The 16,253-nt window shown below is 40.9% G+C and overlaps 1 protein-coding gene across 1 annotated transcript in view; it reads right to left on the bottom strand.

The window, feature by feature from the left end:
• The window catches only part of tenm1 (teneurin transmembrane protein 1), a 122,244-nt gene that overhangs the window by 27,161 nt on the left and 78,830 nt on the right, over positions 1 to 16,253 (bottom strand). The window contains exons 20-22 of the mRNA XM_053630620.1: positions 14,177 to 14,426; positions 13,699 to 13,719; positions 8,148 to 8,380 (exon numbers count right to left, since the gene is read on the bottom strand). Of these exons, the coding sequence (XP_053486595.1) occupies positions 8,148 to 8,380; positions 13,699 to 13,719; positions 14,177 to 14,426 (504 nt within the window). The remainder of the gene's footprint in view (positions 1 to 8,147; positions 8,381 to 13,698; positions 13,720 to 14,176; positions 14,427 to 16,253) is intronic.

Here is a 16,253-nt window from a genome sequence, read left to right as displayed (position 1 = left end):
CAAAACAAATAGAATAAAACCCTTATTGTGATTACCTAAATAAGTGATTCGCACAACACTATTATTTAATTAATTTGCTATTTATGAACTGTAAATAACAATTTAATCATAATGTCTTTAATTGCAACACAATCACGGGAACATTTTTCACAATTACATAGATATTGCAAAAACTGAAAAAATAAACCTTTTTTATGGTGTTTATGAATGTTTCCGTGCGCCGACTCATTTGAAATGTCCAGCTGTATTGAGTTACATTGACTAGACTTGTGTTATCATCTTGAAACAACTCTTACTAGGCAGTTGAATATACTGTAATGGTGCTGCCATGCTCGGTCTTCTTGTCTTATTCTTGTCAATCAATCAGCGACCATAATAGTGTAGCACAACTGACACGACGTGTGTGACAGTGACAGAGCACTGTCTTAGAGCCTCACGGCAGCATTTATTGATCTCCTCCTTGATTTACCAAACAGTAAGCCTAAATAATTCCTCATAAGGCCCATACATTCGGATTCAGACATCTTAAATGTTTCTTCCAGGCAAGCTTCTTGACACAAAGTTTTTGACTGTTTTTCTTGCCTGTGGCAAGTAGCACGTCATAGATAAGATGACGGGTACAATACAGCACTGGGGCTGGACTGTGGTAAACAAGGTAAAAATGTCTACTTGCCTTGTAATTCATCGTTTATGTGTAAAGTGTTACCTGGGCATGTCAGGTGTCCTGCTTCCAAACAATGGACCCAAGATGTACTTAATACAGGACTATGGGAATACAGACGGCAGAAATAGAGGATTTTTTTGTTTGTTTGTTTGGAAATATGGAAATCATTACATTAAATGAACTGAAACCAAATAACAAAACTCCTGTCCTACTGAGGTAGACTAAAGCAGTGTTGTGAGGAAACCACGTTACTCTGGGACAACTGGAACTTTGGACTTTTTGAAATGAAACATGGCCTCAACAAGAGCGCTGTCAAGTGAATCAATGGAAAGGAATATAAACTCCTTCGAGATGGAAATCCAACCCGGAGTGTGGTAAAGGACGTCGGATGTTCCCAGTCAGCTGTGTGTAAAATCAGGAGCAAGTATAAACAAAATGGGAAGGTTATAAAAGGAAAGCGTACGGGTCGACCGAGGAAGACGTAAGAGCGTCAGGTTAGAGAACTCAAAGCGATACGCCTTGGACATAGAAAATAGACAACAAAACAGATGAAAAACAAAACGGGCGGGAACACGAGTCGACGTTTGTGACAGAACCGGAAGAACTCGGCCGAATGAAACGGGATTTACGTACAGAAAAGCCAAACGAAAAGCAGCGCTAGCACCTAAACAGAAGGAAACGAGGTCAGCGTGGACTAAAGAGAAGCGATCATGGAGTGTGGAGGATTGGATGAAAGTGATATTCGGTGATGAATCTGCATCGGCCAAGGAGACGATGCTGGAACTTTTATCTGGTACCGTTCTAATGAAACATATAAATTTGACTTCCTGAAGAAAACGATCACATTTCCCCGCTCATTTATGATATTGGTGTTGGATGTCAGGTGAAGGACCAGGGGAGACTTTTGGACATTTTACTCATTCCATCGATAGAAAATAGGTTTGGTCGTGATGAAGTCATTTCTCAGGATGATAATGCATCTTGCCACAAAGCAAGGGATGTTAAAGGCACATCATCTCAAAGATACGGACGGCAAACGGTCAAGATTTCAAGTCGAGTCAAGTCAAATGGCTTTATTGTCATTTCAACCATATACAGCTGGTACAGTACACAGTGAAATGAAACAACGTTCCTCCTGGACCACGGTGCTACATAAAACAATACACTAACCACATGAGACGACACAGAACTAAATAAGACGTGTGCTAACAACACAAAACAGTACAGTAACTACTAAAACAGGAGCAACAGGCACAGTAAGTGACAGTGTTTTTTTTTTAATGGTGTGAATGTAAACATAACATGCTATGACTTAGTATTCAGCAGATAAGGATGGACATAGCAGTTATTGTAGTAACAAGCAGATGAAGTGTATAATAGTGACAGGAAGTTAAATATGATATTTTTATAAACACAGTAGCAGCAAAAAATGCAATACAGTCAATACAGAAATGTGCAAAGGTTGCAATGGGAGTGCGATGGTGTTCAGTTGAGAGAGTGTGTGTGAGTGTGTGTGTGTGTATGGGTGTCAGTACAGTGTTTGAGTATGAAGGAGAGTTTGAGTATAATGGTTCGGGGGAAGGAGCTGTTACACAGTCTGGCTGTGAGGGCCCGGATGCTTCGGTACCATTTTTCCAGACGGTAGGAGGTGTATGGTCATCCATAACGTTCGTGGCGTTGGGGATGCAGCGTGTGGTGTAAATGTCTATGATGGAGGGAAGAGAGACCCCACAATGCACGATGTATAAAAGACGGATGAGCATCCTCTAAGTGTGGCGATTCCATCAGTTTTGCCAGGGGATGTAGTTTCACATGAGAAAAATTGCCTCTAGACACTTGCTGTGATCCGTTCCGATCAAAGTTCCGATATCTCTCTCAGCTTTTGTTCACCTGTCTGAGACCAGTGCTAATACAAACGTCCCTTCTTTTATTATCATGATCATACCGCCATTTTTATTCAGGCTTTGGTGGTCTTGACACCAGCAGTGCTTGTGTATTTTCTCGTACTTTGGCTGTATCTGTGATTCAAAACTGCTTTCCTTGATTCTCGCCCACTCTGCCTTTTTCAACAGTAACGTGGCCTTAAAAACTCACCTCCTATCTACCAGATTGAAAAATCCTGTAAACGGTGTTGACTCAGAGACAGAGTGGACACACGGGGGCAGATGGCCCTCATGGAAGGACAGATATGATGACTATGTGTTACCACGAGATAAAGGCATTAGTATCCCAGCTCTGCAGCTAAGGGAAGCTGGCAGCATGGGCAAAAATCCAGATAAATGGGTTCATTGTAACTGGTGCCACTCTCCACAGCAGTAACTAAGCCGATTCTGCCTCTACCAAGCCATGTCCATTATTTCTGTACTCTCCTGGAACTCAGCTCATGCAGGCAGTGTATTGACAAAGCACTCATTTGATTTGAGTCTAAACACAAATGCCAGATTCATGAAATTCCTCTGAAAAACAGCTTTTTGGATCCAAAGTAATCAACCTAAACCAAAATCATAGGGTTAAGGTTAGGGAGCGCAGCTTCCTAGGCTCAACATACTATTAAAAAATTATTCGCTTGTCTCTGTTGCTGAACCATACTCCACTTACGTGGCATGTTTGTGGCTGCCATGTTTCTGCTATACAAGCACGCATCACCCTGTTGGTGACGCTTGCTCTCTCTTATTGGCTATCCCACCTCCGGCAGCCCGATCAAGAATCGTAAATATCAAACGTTTAGGATCAGGGAGGCTCCGACTCGATCCAGCGCAGTAAAATGATCGTAACGACACCACACAATTAAGGATTTTTTTGGCCACGCCCACTGATCGTTGGGGAGGGTGCAAATCAGGCTTAAAATCTTCAAGTGTGTAGCCAGCCTAAGGCAATCTAGATCTGAAACCAAGGCACCTAGCCTCAGTGGTATGCTTTTGGAGTATCATTCATGAGCTAAACGTGAACCCTGGAGGTGCTGTGTAAAAAAACAGGTACATGTCAAGGTTGAGGGAGAAAAAAAGATGACCCACAACCTTTACCAGCACTCTACATCAAAATGCCTATGTGCACATCCAATTAACAATGAACATTAAATAACAAGAAACGAAAATGATGGGGAGTAGCTGAAGTGTAGAATGGTGTGGGAAGTGTGCAGCATTGCCTGGGGTAGTGGTTGCGTAGGCCGTTGGCGTCAGCTTCATGTCAGGAAGACAGGGCCCCACCCCCCACCTTCTGGGGGAATTTCCCTCAGGGATTACCCTCAGGAGCAGACACGAGACTAAACCCTCAGGCATGCCTTCAACCATATGAAAGTAACTGATGGCCTGGTCGAGCAGTTTAATTAAACCCTTAAAAATATGATCCGGAAGTTCGTACATGAGGATGCTTGAAATTGGGATCAGTGGCTTGAACCCCTAGTAATTGTGGTGAGAGCGGTCCCACAAGTCTCCATTGGGTTCTCCCTGTTTGAATTACTATATCAGTGTAAGTCTTGCAGTGTCTTAGACATCATTATAGAAAATTGGGAGGAGGGACCTTCGGAAAGCAAAAGTGAAATTCAGTACTTTCTTGACCTGAGAGCAAAACTCCACACATTAGGGCAATTAACACAGAAGAATTTGCTACAGGTGCAAGAACGTCAATCCCGGTGGTATAATAGGGGCGCTTGGCTACGTGAGTTTCCGCTGGGAGATAAAGTGCTCATGTTATTACCCACACTGAGCTCCAAATTACTGGCAAAATGGCAAGGGCCCTTCAAGGTCACATGGCAAGTCGGGGACATTGACTATGAGGTAAGGTGAATGGATAGAGGCAGGGCCTGGCAGATATACCACCTCAATCTCCTTAAACCATGGAGAGAGGAGGTCCCTGTGGCTTTGGTGACAGTTGTTCCAGAGAGGAAGAAGCTAGGACCAGACGTGAATCTAAAACAGGTGGCTCAAACCACCCAGGTCCCTTGTGGAGACCACCTCTCACCGTCCCAATTCACAGAGGTTGTCAAGTTGCAGAAGGAATTTCCCAACATGTTTTTGCCACTACCCAGTCACACTAATTTCATAGAACACCACATTGAGACTGAGACACCCCCACGGGGGACGGTATGCAGCTGCCCCTATCGTTTGCCCAAACACAAAAAAACAAGTGGTGCGGGAGGAGCTCAAGGTTATTCTCAATACGGGGGTAATTGAGGAGTCCCACAGTGGCTGGTCCAGTCCAGTGGTCCTGGTTCCCAAGGAAGATGGTTCAATCTGGTTCTGTGTGGACTTTAGAAAGGTCAAAATTTGACGTGTACCCAATGCCCCGCATTGACGAACTGCTCGATCGGTTTGGTGCGGCTTGCTTTTACTCGACAATGGATTTGAAAAAAAGGGATATGTGTCCTGGAATCAACTGCTTTTTTTCACTCAGTTTGGTTTACACCAATTTGTGAGCCTTCCTTTTGGGTTGTTTGAAGCCCCAGCAGCATTCAAGTGACTCAATGCCTATCTAGATGAAATCATCTAGATGACACAGTCAGCACCTGAGGGCTGTCCTGAAGGCAGGTCTCACAACAAACCCAAAGAAGTGTGCAATTGGACAGGTGGACGTATGGTTTCTGGGCTTCCACTTGGGCCATGGGCAGGTGCGTCCCCCAATTGATAAGACCTCAGTGATGAGACCCATGACCAAAAAGGAGGTGAGACAGTTCCTAGGGCTGGCTGGCTATGATGGTATTTGTGCCTGATTATTCAGAGGTCACAAAAAAGGGAGGCCAGGGGGGGTTTAACCTGCGGCAGGCTGGATGGCTCCCCAGGCGAGCAACGGTTTGTGAATGGAGGGCAGAGCCTTCAGTGGTAAGGACCTACTCCCGTGCGGCACTGCACTTACGTGTGTTCTGTGTTTCCGTGAGTGTCAGAAAGGATAAAGTTGGGAGAGATGAGAGCTGTGTGTGAGAGAGAGAGCGAGAGAGAGAGAGAGAGAGAGAGAGAGAGAGAGCGGAGCAGCACGGAGCCGAGTTTATGTGTGTGCCTGTGTGTGAGAGAGAGAGCCTGTGTAGTGAAATAAAATTGATGATGAAAAGTGAAAAGGAAAATTTAATCTGTGATTCGTTTGTTCTTTTCATACTCAATTAAGAACCAAATATCGTTTTAAAAAAAAACAACAAACAGAAAAAATAGCTTGTTACTGTATCATGATTTACAAATACAAAATGAAACATAGTTTCTGTTCTTTTGATCTCATGTTCAAGCTAAAAATAAGAAATTAGAAAATGGATCAAATGTCGGGTTTAATTTGAACCATTTTAATTTTTCGGTTTATCATAGAAGTTAATTGTTTCATCATGGGCTGTGTTGGACAGTGCTCTATTTTGTTAAGGAGCATGGAGAGTTTTGTACTATTTAAGGGAGCCAGGCGTGCAACTATCAAAGAGGACTACAGAAAAGGTGCATGGCTGCAGAAAAATAACTGGGGTTATGCCAGCCACTCTTCCTGAAACCACAGTTAATCTAGCCTCTAGCCTCAAGACTCTTAGCAGTAATAGTGCCAAAAGTGCAAAAAGGGCGTCTGCAAGCTACACAACCAAAGCAACGTAACTTTCTACAGAATGATAAAAAAAATAAGTTACAAAACCAACACACAATAATTCACAGTATTTATGAGTGTACAGGCTAAAAAAATGGCAGAATCAATCAAGTTTAAAGAGATGCTACAAAGCATTAGGCCAAATAAAAATACATTTACTAAACACATCTATTGAGAAACTTTATTATTAGGGGCCAAGCAGCACAGGTGTGTAGGCACCTACTGTAATTGTTAGTATTCTTATTAGGGGCCAAGCACCGAAGCTGCATAGGCACCTATTGTAATAATTAGTGCGCTTATTATTATTATTAATATTATTATTATTATTATTATTATTATGATGATGAGTGGGTTTAATAATCTACCAATTGTCCATTTTTATAACGAATTAAAACTGAAATTGACAGATCTTGTGATTTTGAACGGCAATTAGTACAAAATTATACAGTAAATATTATACAGTAGTTTATTCATTTTTATTCAGAGCATATAGTAGTTTTCAGTTAGTTAAATGACACTTTGCTTATGCGAGCATGCAACAAAACGAAATAACTCCAACTCAAAAAATAAGATGGGAAGAAAGTATAGATGAGGTGTATTTGAAATCTTTTGCATTTTTGAACGTTTACATTTTATGGCATCTGGCAGACGCACTTATCCAGAGTGACTTACATGTATATGTCTGAGCAGTTGAAGGTGAAGGGCCTTACTCAAGGGCCCAACAGTGGCAGCTTGGCAGTGTTGGGGTTTGAACTCATGACCTTCTGATTAGTAACCCCATTTCTTAACCACTGAGCTGCCACTCCCCAAAAATTGGGGTTAAACATAGTTAAATAGTAAGTTAGCATTTTTTTATTTTTTTTTTTAAATAATGAACGCATCACCATTTAAATTTAGTCTTTCAATTTTGAAACCAAAAATGAATGAACGCAACGTACACGGACCAAGACACAAGTAGCTTCCATGTCATAGCAAACCAAAAAAAAAAAAAAAGTTCAAATGAACCCCAACATTTGAAACATTTTCCAATTTTTTTTAAATCAAGTAAGAGAAACAGTAGGCTTCAGTATGACTGTTATATAGACCAGTGGTTTTCAAAGTGAGGGCCACCAGGGGGAGCCCAGGGGGCCTCAACAATTTGGTGTGCCCATCCCTCCCACTAGTATGTTTTCTCTTTCTCACTGTCAGACAACCCCACACACACACACACACACACACACACACACACAATCAATTCCTAATGTAATGTAATGTAAAGATGTAAGATGTAATTATTATTAATAATAATAATAATAAAAAAGTGGGATATATTTAAAGTCTGTATTTTTAATGTGTTTTTAAAGATATCTTGCAAAAGGGTGGCCTCGATCAAATGTTAATGCCATTTGGGGGCCTTGCCCTGGAAAAGTTTGGGAACCCCTGATATAGACCAAGGGAAATCTAGTCAGTTTGGGAAAGAATGAAACTGTAAATAAGATATAATGTACAGTGTCTCTTAATCTAAGTGCTGACTGCCTTAATAATTAGTTCGATTTGCTGCTCTGGCAGTTTATACAGACTACTGTGCAAGTGAATCAATGGCAATTTACACATATCAACTGAACATTTAATTAAGCCTAGGAATGTTTTTACTTTCTGTACTGACCAAAAAAAAGGCCTTTACTAAGTAGAGCTAAATGTCTTAGCACCCTTGATGTATTTTGAGAGGACCTTATTAGGTCCTTATCAGGTCCTTATAAGCATGAAACATTTGATTTCATGCTATTCTGACTATAATTCGCTTCCATCTGCTCCTCTCCCTCTTAAACAGACAAGGTTCAAGTAACTGCCTAATGGTGTTTAATCTAAGCAACTGGTGGGCTCTGCAAATGATCTGACTCGTATTTTGTCTGGCTGAAAAGATGGCGAGTCTTTCCGAATCTGCAGAAAAGCTTACCTCTGGGGTTGTTCAGTGAAGCAGCTGTGGCTTTGCTGCCCTCACCACAGTGGCTCTGGTCAAATGGAAGGCACTGTTCCCCCGTCCCTGCTACCACTTCCATGTTTTTGGCTGGATCCTTGGGCTCACTCAGCTTCTTGAGTCTGTATATTTTCCTACTGCTTGTATCTGACACGTACAGAGCTTCATTCACCGGGTCCATTGCGAGGTAATACTTATGGGCCGGGCTAGTGCTGTTGAAACAAAATAACAGTTTAAAATCTCGGCATGTCATAACAGTTACATTGTTTAATATATCTTAATAGATAATATCTCTGCTGGATGGCACTCCCTGGGAGATTCCCATTTGCAGGGATCTATAGTCTATAGTCTCAAGCAAGAACTATGGAAACTAAGAGTCTGACCCCTGAGGGGAACCAGCTCATAGATTTCAGTCTCTACAACCTCAGTTCATGTTAAACGTTAGAGAACCATCCTCGAGAAAATTGTATGCTTTCAAGTGGCAACTTTTTTATTGTGGTGTGAGGAACATCAGCGAGACCCAGTAACTGCACAATGGCTACAGTCCTGGAGTTCTTACAGGAACGTTTCTCATCAAGGTTTGGGCGCCTTCTACAATTAGGGTCTACATGGCTGACATTTCGGCCAGGCCCGCCCCTATTGATGGAGCCTGTGTGACAGGCCATACCCTCAGTATGACGGAGTGGGTATACTCGTTCCCAGAGTGTGAAGATCACGCAATGTTGAGTTCCCTTTGAAAGGGAACGTCTAAGTTAAGCATGTAACCCTGTTCCCCGAGAAGGGAACAAGACATTGTGTAACTTTGCCATACTGGGGCATGCCACATCACACTAATTTGCCATTGATTATTATGTATCATGCCCCATTGCTTTATATTCTATACTAATTGTACCCTAAATATATATATATATATATATATATATAATGATATAATACAGCATATTATAATATAATATACATTTTATTCATAATTAAGTCAAAGTATAATTCCTTCAATGTACAGTCATGCATGTGTGACATATGTGACATCACATTCTGTATTTTCAGTGTATTTCCATACTTTTAACTTTTTTCATTTACATTTATATAGCACTGGCACCAAACTTCTTATTCTATGAAGTATTTCTATCCTGGATCAGTGGAATTTTAGTAGCTGTGTGACACGTCAATGTAATTCATAAATAAAAAAATAATAATAATAAAAAAAGAGTAGGAAAATGCATTAGCAATAATTCCATGGCTGTTCAATTGACAAATTCCACCACAGCAGCGCGTACGATTCAATGTCCGTGATTAAATATTAAAAGGTCTGTAACACACCACACGCAAACCACATAACTCAACCACAGGCTCCATTTGGAAGGTAATATATTACATAACGCAGCGTGTTATACAACAGTACAAACAGAAAACGGTGGTTTATTATGTTTATTTGATTCAAATGATACAGCAGTCCCGTGTTCCAGCCGAGATGACAACTACATGCCAGCGTGACGGCTCTGAGCATTCGTTCATTTCCGGCTGTCCTTTAAGAGTCATCGTTTTGCTCCCAGAGCTTTTCAATAAAGACGACGAGAACTGGCACAGTCAACGTAACACGAATTAACTCACAACTACTTGTTTTATCTTTCGATGTCCATCATTTTTAGCCAATTTTGGTGCAGGCATTCTTCTGCAATCATCGAATTATCAAGTGTCTGAGGGAGATATGACCTCAGTCAAGCTAACTAAAGAAGAGACATTCAAAATAGCCCTGCACTTGTTCACCCAAGTCTATGACCATTTTCCCTATTAAAATGGCATTGTATCTAATGTCTTTTATCTAACATGGCCTCACACTCGCAAACTCTTAGCTCTTGCGACTCAATTTGTATGATTTAATGTTAAGATTCATTTTAAGGGTAAGCTTAAACTTCTAACCTTATCTCATGAATTCATTCATATATATATATATATATATATATATATATATATATATATATATATATATATATACAAAATAAAATATATGAATGAATTCATATAACACAAAACATTTGGAACATAAGAGAAGAAAAATCAATTAGGCATGAATGACTAGATGGGTCTGAAACAGAGGAACCAGGAGGGTGGAATATTTTTTAAAGGCTGAACTGAAGAACCTCCCCGACAGATCAGAGTGCAACTCACGGGCATCTGGGGTCCTCACATCACATAAAAAAGTCAGCAGACAAACCTCAAGTTCCCTCCGCACTGATATCTCGCACAAAGCACTGGCTCTGAGATTCCCACTATCCCACTTAAAAAGCTACAGGAAAGACCAAAAGAGAGAATGTTTTATTCTCCCGAACTGCACATAACTGCTCTGTTTAATATTCCTCCTTCATCTCCTTGACATAAAAAAAGCATCCCTGGCTGTCATCCAGTTCTGTACTGTAAAAGTGCCTGCTAGAGAATTCCAGAGGGTCCTTTGCACCACCTGTCACCATGTCCAGAATTATTGGCTGTAACAGAACCGAACAGCTTCTTCAGGCACAAAAGGACTGAGCACATAGAAGAAAAACAAAGCTAGAAAGCATTGGGGCACAGAAGTTTCATAAAGAAGAAAGCACCACTATTTCAAAAGCTGCTTCTACAAATTGCCTCATTTGGGGAATCTTAATTAGTTTGTTGAGGGACAAACAGCTGTTGATGTCTAGTGAAATGCTGCTTGTCATATGTTTGTCTTTGGCACACAGACCATTTACAGTCCAGAACGCTCTGCCATATCGGCCACACTCGTGATAGTTTGTTCTCATCCAAGATGGCATCAGGTTTGAATCTATCCCTCCTCCTACTCACAAAGGCAACTCAATAAAGTTAAATATTGATTGACAGTGCACATCTGGCTAATCCTGTGGCTGACAGTACAAAGTCTCTTGATGTGGTCTGCAGCAGAGCTGCTGTTTACTTGCTCTCAATAGACGACAAGGCCTCAGGAGGACAAATGCAAGCATATGGACAGGCAAGATTGGAAAGTTTACTTTCAGAATGTAAAATGTTACAGATTACAGGTTTAAATTTTTTTTTGTACTAAAATCATGTACTCACTTCAATGCCTCGTCAATTATTTAATAGGCATTTGAAAACAAGAATTAAAGTGCTTAATGGACATCAACTTGCCATTTTAATTAATACATAATGTTTTCACTTAACAAAGTAAATAACAAACTCAAGCTCAGCTAAAATTCCGTCTGTCTCACAAGTCTTCCCCTATACCCTCACGCACCGGGTTCTACAGTGGTGTCAAAACCCGGGATCGTGGAAGACTCCAACGCCACCATGGAAGCCTCCCCATCAAACCCAAACGCCATCCTCCACCAAACCCAACACCAAGTACTCCTTGACCTGTGCAATGAGCAGCAGCTGCGCTTTGAAGCCCTTGTGCAGGAGCAGGCTATGAGCTATCAGGCACTCCAGAACAGAAAAGAACAGTCCACCACAGATCATGCTGTGCCCTGCCAATATGCCATCCATAGCGCTCACCGAGACGACCTCCATGGACGATCAGGAGGATTTTCTGGAGCTCTTCGAGCATGCAGCAGCTTCCTTGGAATGGCTGGTGGGAGAATGAGCTCCTCAACTCCTCCCCTTGCTATGTGGGAAAGCCCAGCTTGCCGCCCAGCAACAGCTGCCACGGACACACGTGGAGTATTCCAGTGTCAAGAGGTCAGTCCTGCAGCTTGTCGGCTGGACACCTGAGGAGTACCACTGACGCTTCTAGTCGCCGCAGCTCCCCGAGGTGAGCTGCCCCTTCACTTACACGCAGCAGACAAAGGACTCATGTCAACGGCGGTTGATGGCAGAGGAGCGAGATGCAGAACAGATCATTTAGCTGGTGGTACTGGAGCAATTCGTCGGTTAACTCCTGACAGGAACAGTGGAGTGGGTCCAGTGCCACTAGCCTGCATCCCTGGACGTAGGCATGCAGCTTGTAGTATCTCGGCGCACAAACAGCATCACAAGAAACCATACATCATGGAATCCTCACTCAACAGACACCGACGCACGACATTCATGTCACGGACACTACGCGAGCTCTATGACTTATTGGGGATTAAATTGATTTGCACCAGTGTTTACTGTCTGCAAACAGATCAGGTCTGGTGGAGCAGTTTAATCAGACGCTAAAAACCATGGGTCATAATTTCATTCCTGAGGATGCTCCTGTTATTTGCAGTTCAAGAGGTCCTGTAAGCCTCCATGTGGGTTTCCCCATTTGAAATATTGTATGTGAACAAGCCCCGAAGCATTTTAGGCATCATTAGAGAAAATTGGGAGAAGGGACCTTCTAACAGTAAAAATAAAATTCAATATGTTCTGGACCTGAGAGCGAAATTCCGCACCTTAGGCCACTTAACGCAGGAGAAATGGCATCAGGCCCAAGAACGACAATCCCGACTGTATGACTGGGTACTCGACTATGGGAATTTGCACCAGGATATAAAGTACTCGTTTTACTACCCACGTCGAGCTCTAAATTACACACAAAGTGGCAAGGACCCTTTGAGGTCAAACAGCGAGTCGAAGAAGTTTGACTATGAGGTCAGGCGAATGAATAGAGGTGATGCACTTCAAATACACCTTAATCATCTGAAACCATGGATGATGGTTCCAGAGAGGGAGGAGCTGGGACTGGAGGGAAGTCTAAAAAGTGTGGCCCAATTCACCCTGGTCCCCTGTTGAGACCAACTCTCACTATCTGTGAGAGCACAGGTTGCCAAGTTGCAAGAGGAATTTTCGATGAGGGCTGTCCTGAGATCCTTGAGATGGGCAGGAAGCACAGCAAACCTAAAGAAGTGTGCAATTGGATGGGTGGAAATACGGTATCTGGGCTCCCACAAGCCATGGGCAGATGCGTCCCCAAACTGATCAGACGCCAGCAATTGTGGTCTGCCCAAGACCCAAGACCAAAAAGGGGTTAGGGCAGTTCTTAGGGCTGGCTGGCTGTTATCAGAGGTTTGTACCTAATTTTTCGGACATCACCATTCCCAGCGAATATTTTTCCAACCGATAAAACCATCAGTATTCTTTTAAATGTTATAGACATCTCTGAAATGTTCCTTCAGTTTAGAGCATTGATGCTAATTTTTTTTTTCTCTCTCTCTTTTTCTTTTTTTAATGTCTCAGCAAAGTTATACGCATGACTAAAATATTCATCTTATAAATCAAAGGCTTAGGTAAACAGACTGAACTGACTGGAGTCTTTAATCCAAACTTCATCGTGCTATTTTTAATGCAATCCATCCATCCATTTTCCACACCACTTATCCTAGTGGAGCCTGAAGCCTATCCCAGGAAATAGACCTCCATCCCATCGCAGGTGCAATACCATAATAATAACTGTAATTAAATAACCTTATTGGAAATAAGGAATGGCCAATTTGAAAACAAACCAAGCACAGACACATTTGTTAAAGTAAGACCAAATAAACAATAGTAGTGTAGTTTGTAAAATCTTTATTGACTGTATATATTCCCTTGAAGACATGATGTGATTATGAAATCCTACCTGTGTCGTGTATCCCTGTTCCTGATGGTTATGCGTTATAAGGAGAGAGAAGAGAGAGAAAAAGTCCATTTTCAAAATACATTCATATGAAGCCAACCGTATAGAATATCTTACATTTGCAATATAGATTTTTTAAACCATGCCTGATTTACAGCATGTAATTGCTGAGTTTTAAATACATATAACCATGCAGTGTTTTAGCTGGGGTTTTACTCTGATTAAGCTTTTCATATTTGCAGATTTAATTAGCTTTATGCTTGTTGGCATAGCGCCATCTCAGGTTATTTTTTTTTTTTACTTTTACCTATACTCTATACTCTGTGTCTGTGCAGCACGTACAAAATGCAGAAGACTGTCTTACAATTACCAATGAATAAAGAAGTGGCAAAGCAAACATGGAGGCAGAAGAAAGTAGATATTATCAGCCAGTTCTAAAACAAAGGAAATGCCAGAGCAAGAAGAAGAAGGTTGTTTTTACTTGAGCTCCAGAACGTTGTAGGCGTATCCGCTAGGCAGGATGCGACGCACAAAGTTAAAGTCACCGACATAGATGCTGCCGTCAGAACCGCAGGCTAAAGCCACAGGAGCGAATAGTTTTGCCTCCAGAGCCAGGCCACTGCAGCCATGACATGGAATGGTGCGATGGTAGCCATTTCCCATGACTGTTCTGATGACTGGAGGCTGCTGGGAAATGTAGATGTTCTCTCCATTTCCCTTGTGCAGGATACCTGGCCACATGGGAGGGGAGAAAGCATCGTGACTGGTGTGTGTGACCTGGATTATCTTTGAAAGGACGTTTTTGGACTCTTTCTTCCAGGGTGCCATACAGACTTTTTTTCTTTCTGTGCAGTTCTTATATATATATATATATATATATATATATATATATATATATATATATATATATATATATAGATATATAGATAGATAGATATAGATATATACATATATACATATATATATATATATATATATATGTATGTATGTATGTATGTATGTATATATATATATATATATATATATATATATATATATATATATATATATATACAGTATAAATCACAGTAGCAGTTCATGGCCACTGGTGTAACTGCTTACTAGCAGGGTTTGCGTGTTCTCCTTTATTTAAGTAAAGAGTTCAATCAAGAGCAAAACTGCATGTCTTGTACAGTAAATGTCAGTTATTATTAAATCTTTAATTAATAATTTATTGACAGTGCAGTATGAAACACTTCCCACCCCCTCCACTACTTGCTTTCCAAGTTTAAAAAAAGGAGCCATTTAGATGCTGTGATCCATCAGGGAGAGAGCTTGAACTGGACTCCATGTCCTTCCTCTGACATGAAAGGCTTTGAGATAAAGGATTTTCCTGTAGTTTTGAAGCTGTAACTCTAACGGTACGAGCTGAGTTACGTATGCATGGTGAGCACTTGGATGGATACCAAAATTGTGTACATCTTATGGGAGTTTTTTTTTTTTTTCTTTTCCCCACTGAGTCTACATTTGAATTGCTGCAGTTCATTTATCAGTAAGGTCCAACTATCACTAAAGCAGTCATATTATTATACTTATGGTTATAAATTGTTTCCATTTATCTAGTTAAATGAATTTCTTTCTACTGCCATTTAATTTTACCTGTGAACTGTGTACATTTTCATCATAATAACGGTACCCGGATATACCATTTGCTGTTTGTCTCCTATTTAAACGCTAAATATATTCTAATCATCTGATTTTCAACCCATGGACACCAAAAACAAAATAAATATACCAAAACCAAGACATCATCATCATCATCATCATCTAGTAAGACAAGTAAATCAACATTAAATCGGCTTATATCTGTTTTTAAACAGTCGGTTGCTCAACAGAGGTAATTAGTATTTCAATGGAATTTCAAATTTATAGAGACGTGAATGAGGACTTTATGAAGTCCTAAAATACATGACCCATATATATAAATATAGGTCATGTATTTTAGCACTGAAATTATGACGGGTCAGTTTTGAAACACAGTTAGTCATTTATTATAGATAGAGTTTTAAAAGCCATTACGAGAGATGGCATCTTGCCAATTTGATCCTGTTTGTTTAGTAAGAATTATTGGAGCATGTGTTTTAGCATAACTGAACGATGGCATAACATATGAGAATGACTGAATGAAATATATATTACATATCTACAGTATCTCACAAAAGTGAGTACACCCCTCACATTTTTGTAAATATTTGATTCTATCTTTTAATGTGACAACACTGAAGAAATGACACTTTGCTACAATGTAAAGTAGTGAGTGTACAGCTTGTGGAACAGTGTAAATTTGCCGTCCCCTCAAAATAACTCAACACTCAGCCATTAATGTCTAAACCGCTGGCAACAAAAGTGAGTACACCCCTAAGGGAAATGTCCAAATTGGGCCCAAAGTGTCAATATTTTGTGTGGCCACCATTATTTTTCAGCGCTGCCTTAACCCTCTTGGGCATGGAGTTCACCAGAGCTTCACAGGTTGCCACTGGAGTCCTCTTCCACTCCTCCATGATGACATCACGGAGCTG

This window comes from Ictalurus furcatus, chromosome 8 (genome assembly GCF_023375685.1).
Source record: "Ictalurus furcatus strain D&B chromosome 8, Billie_1.0, whole genome shotgun sequence".
Taxonomy (NCBI): Eukaryota; Metazoa; Chordata; class Actinopteri; order Siluriformes; family Ictaluridae; genus Ictalurus; species Ictalurus furcatus.
This window is presented reverse-complemented; position numbering and strand designations above follow the sequence as displayed.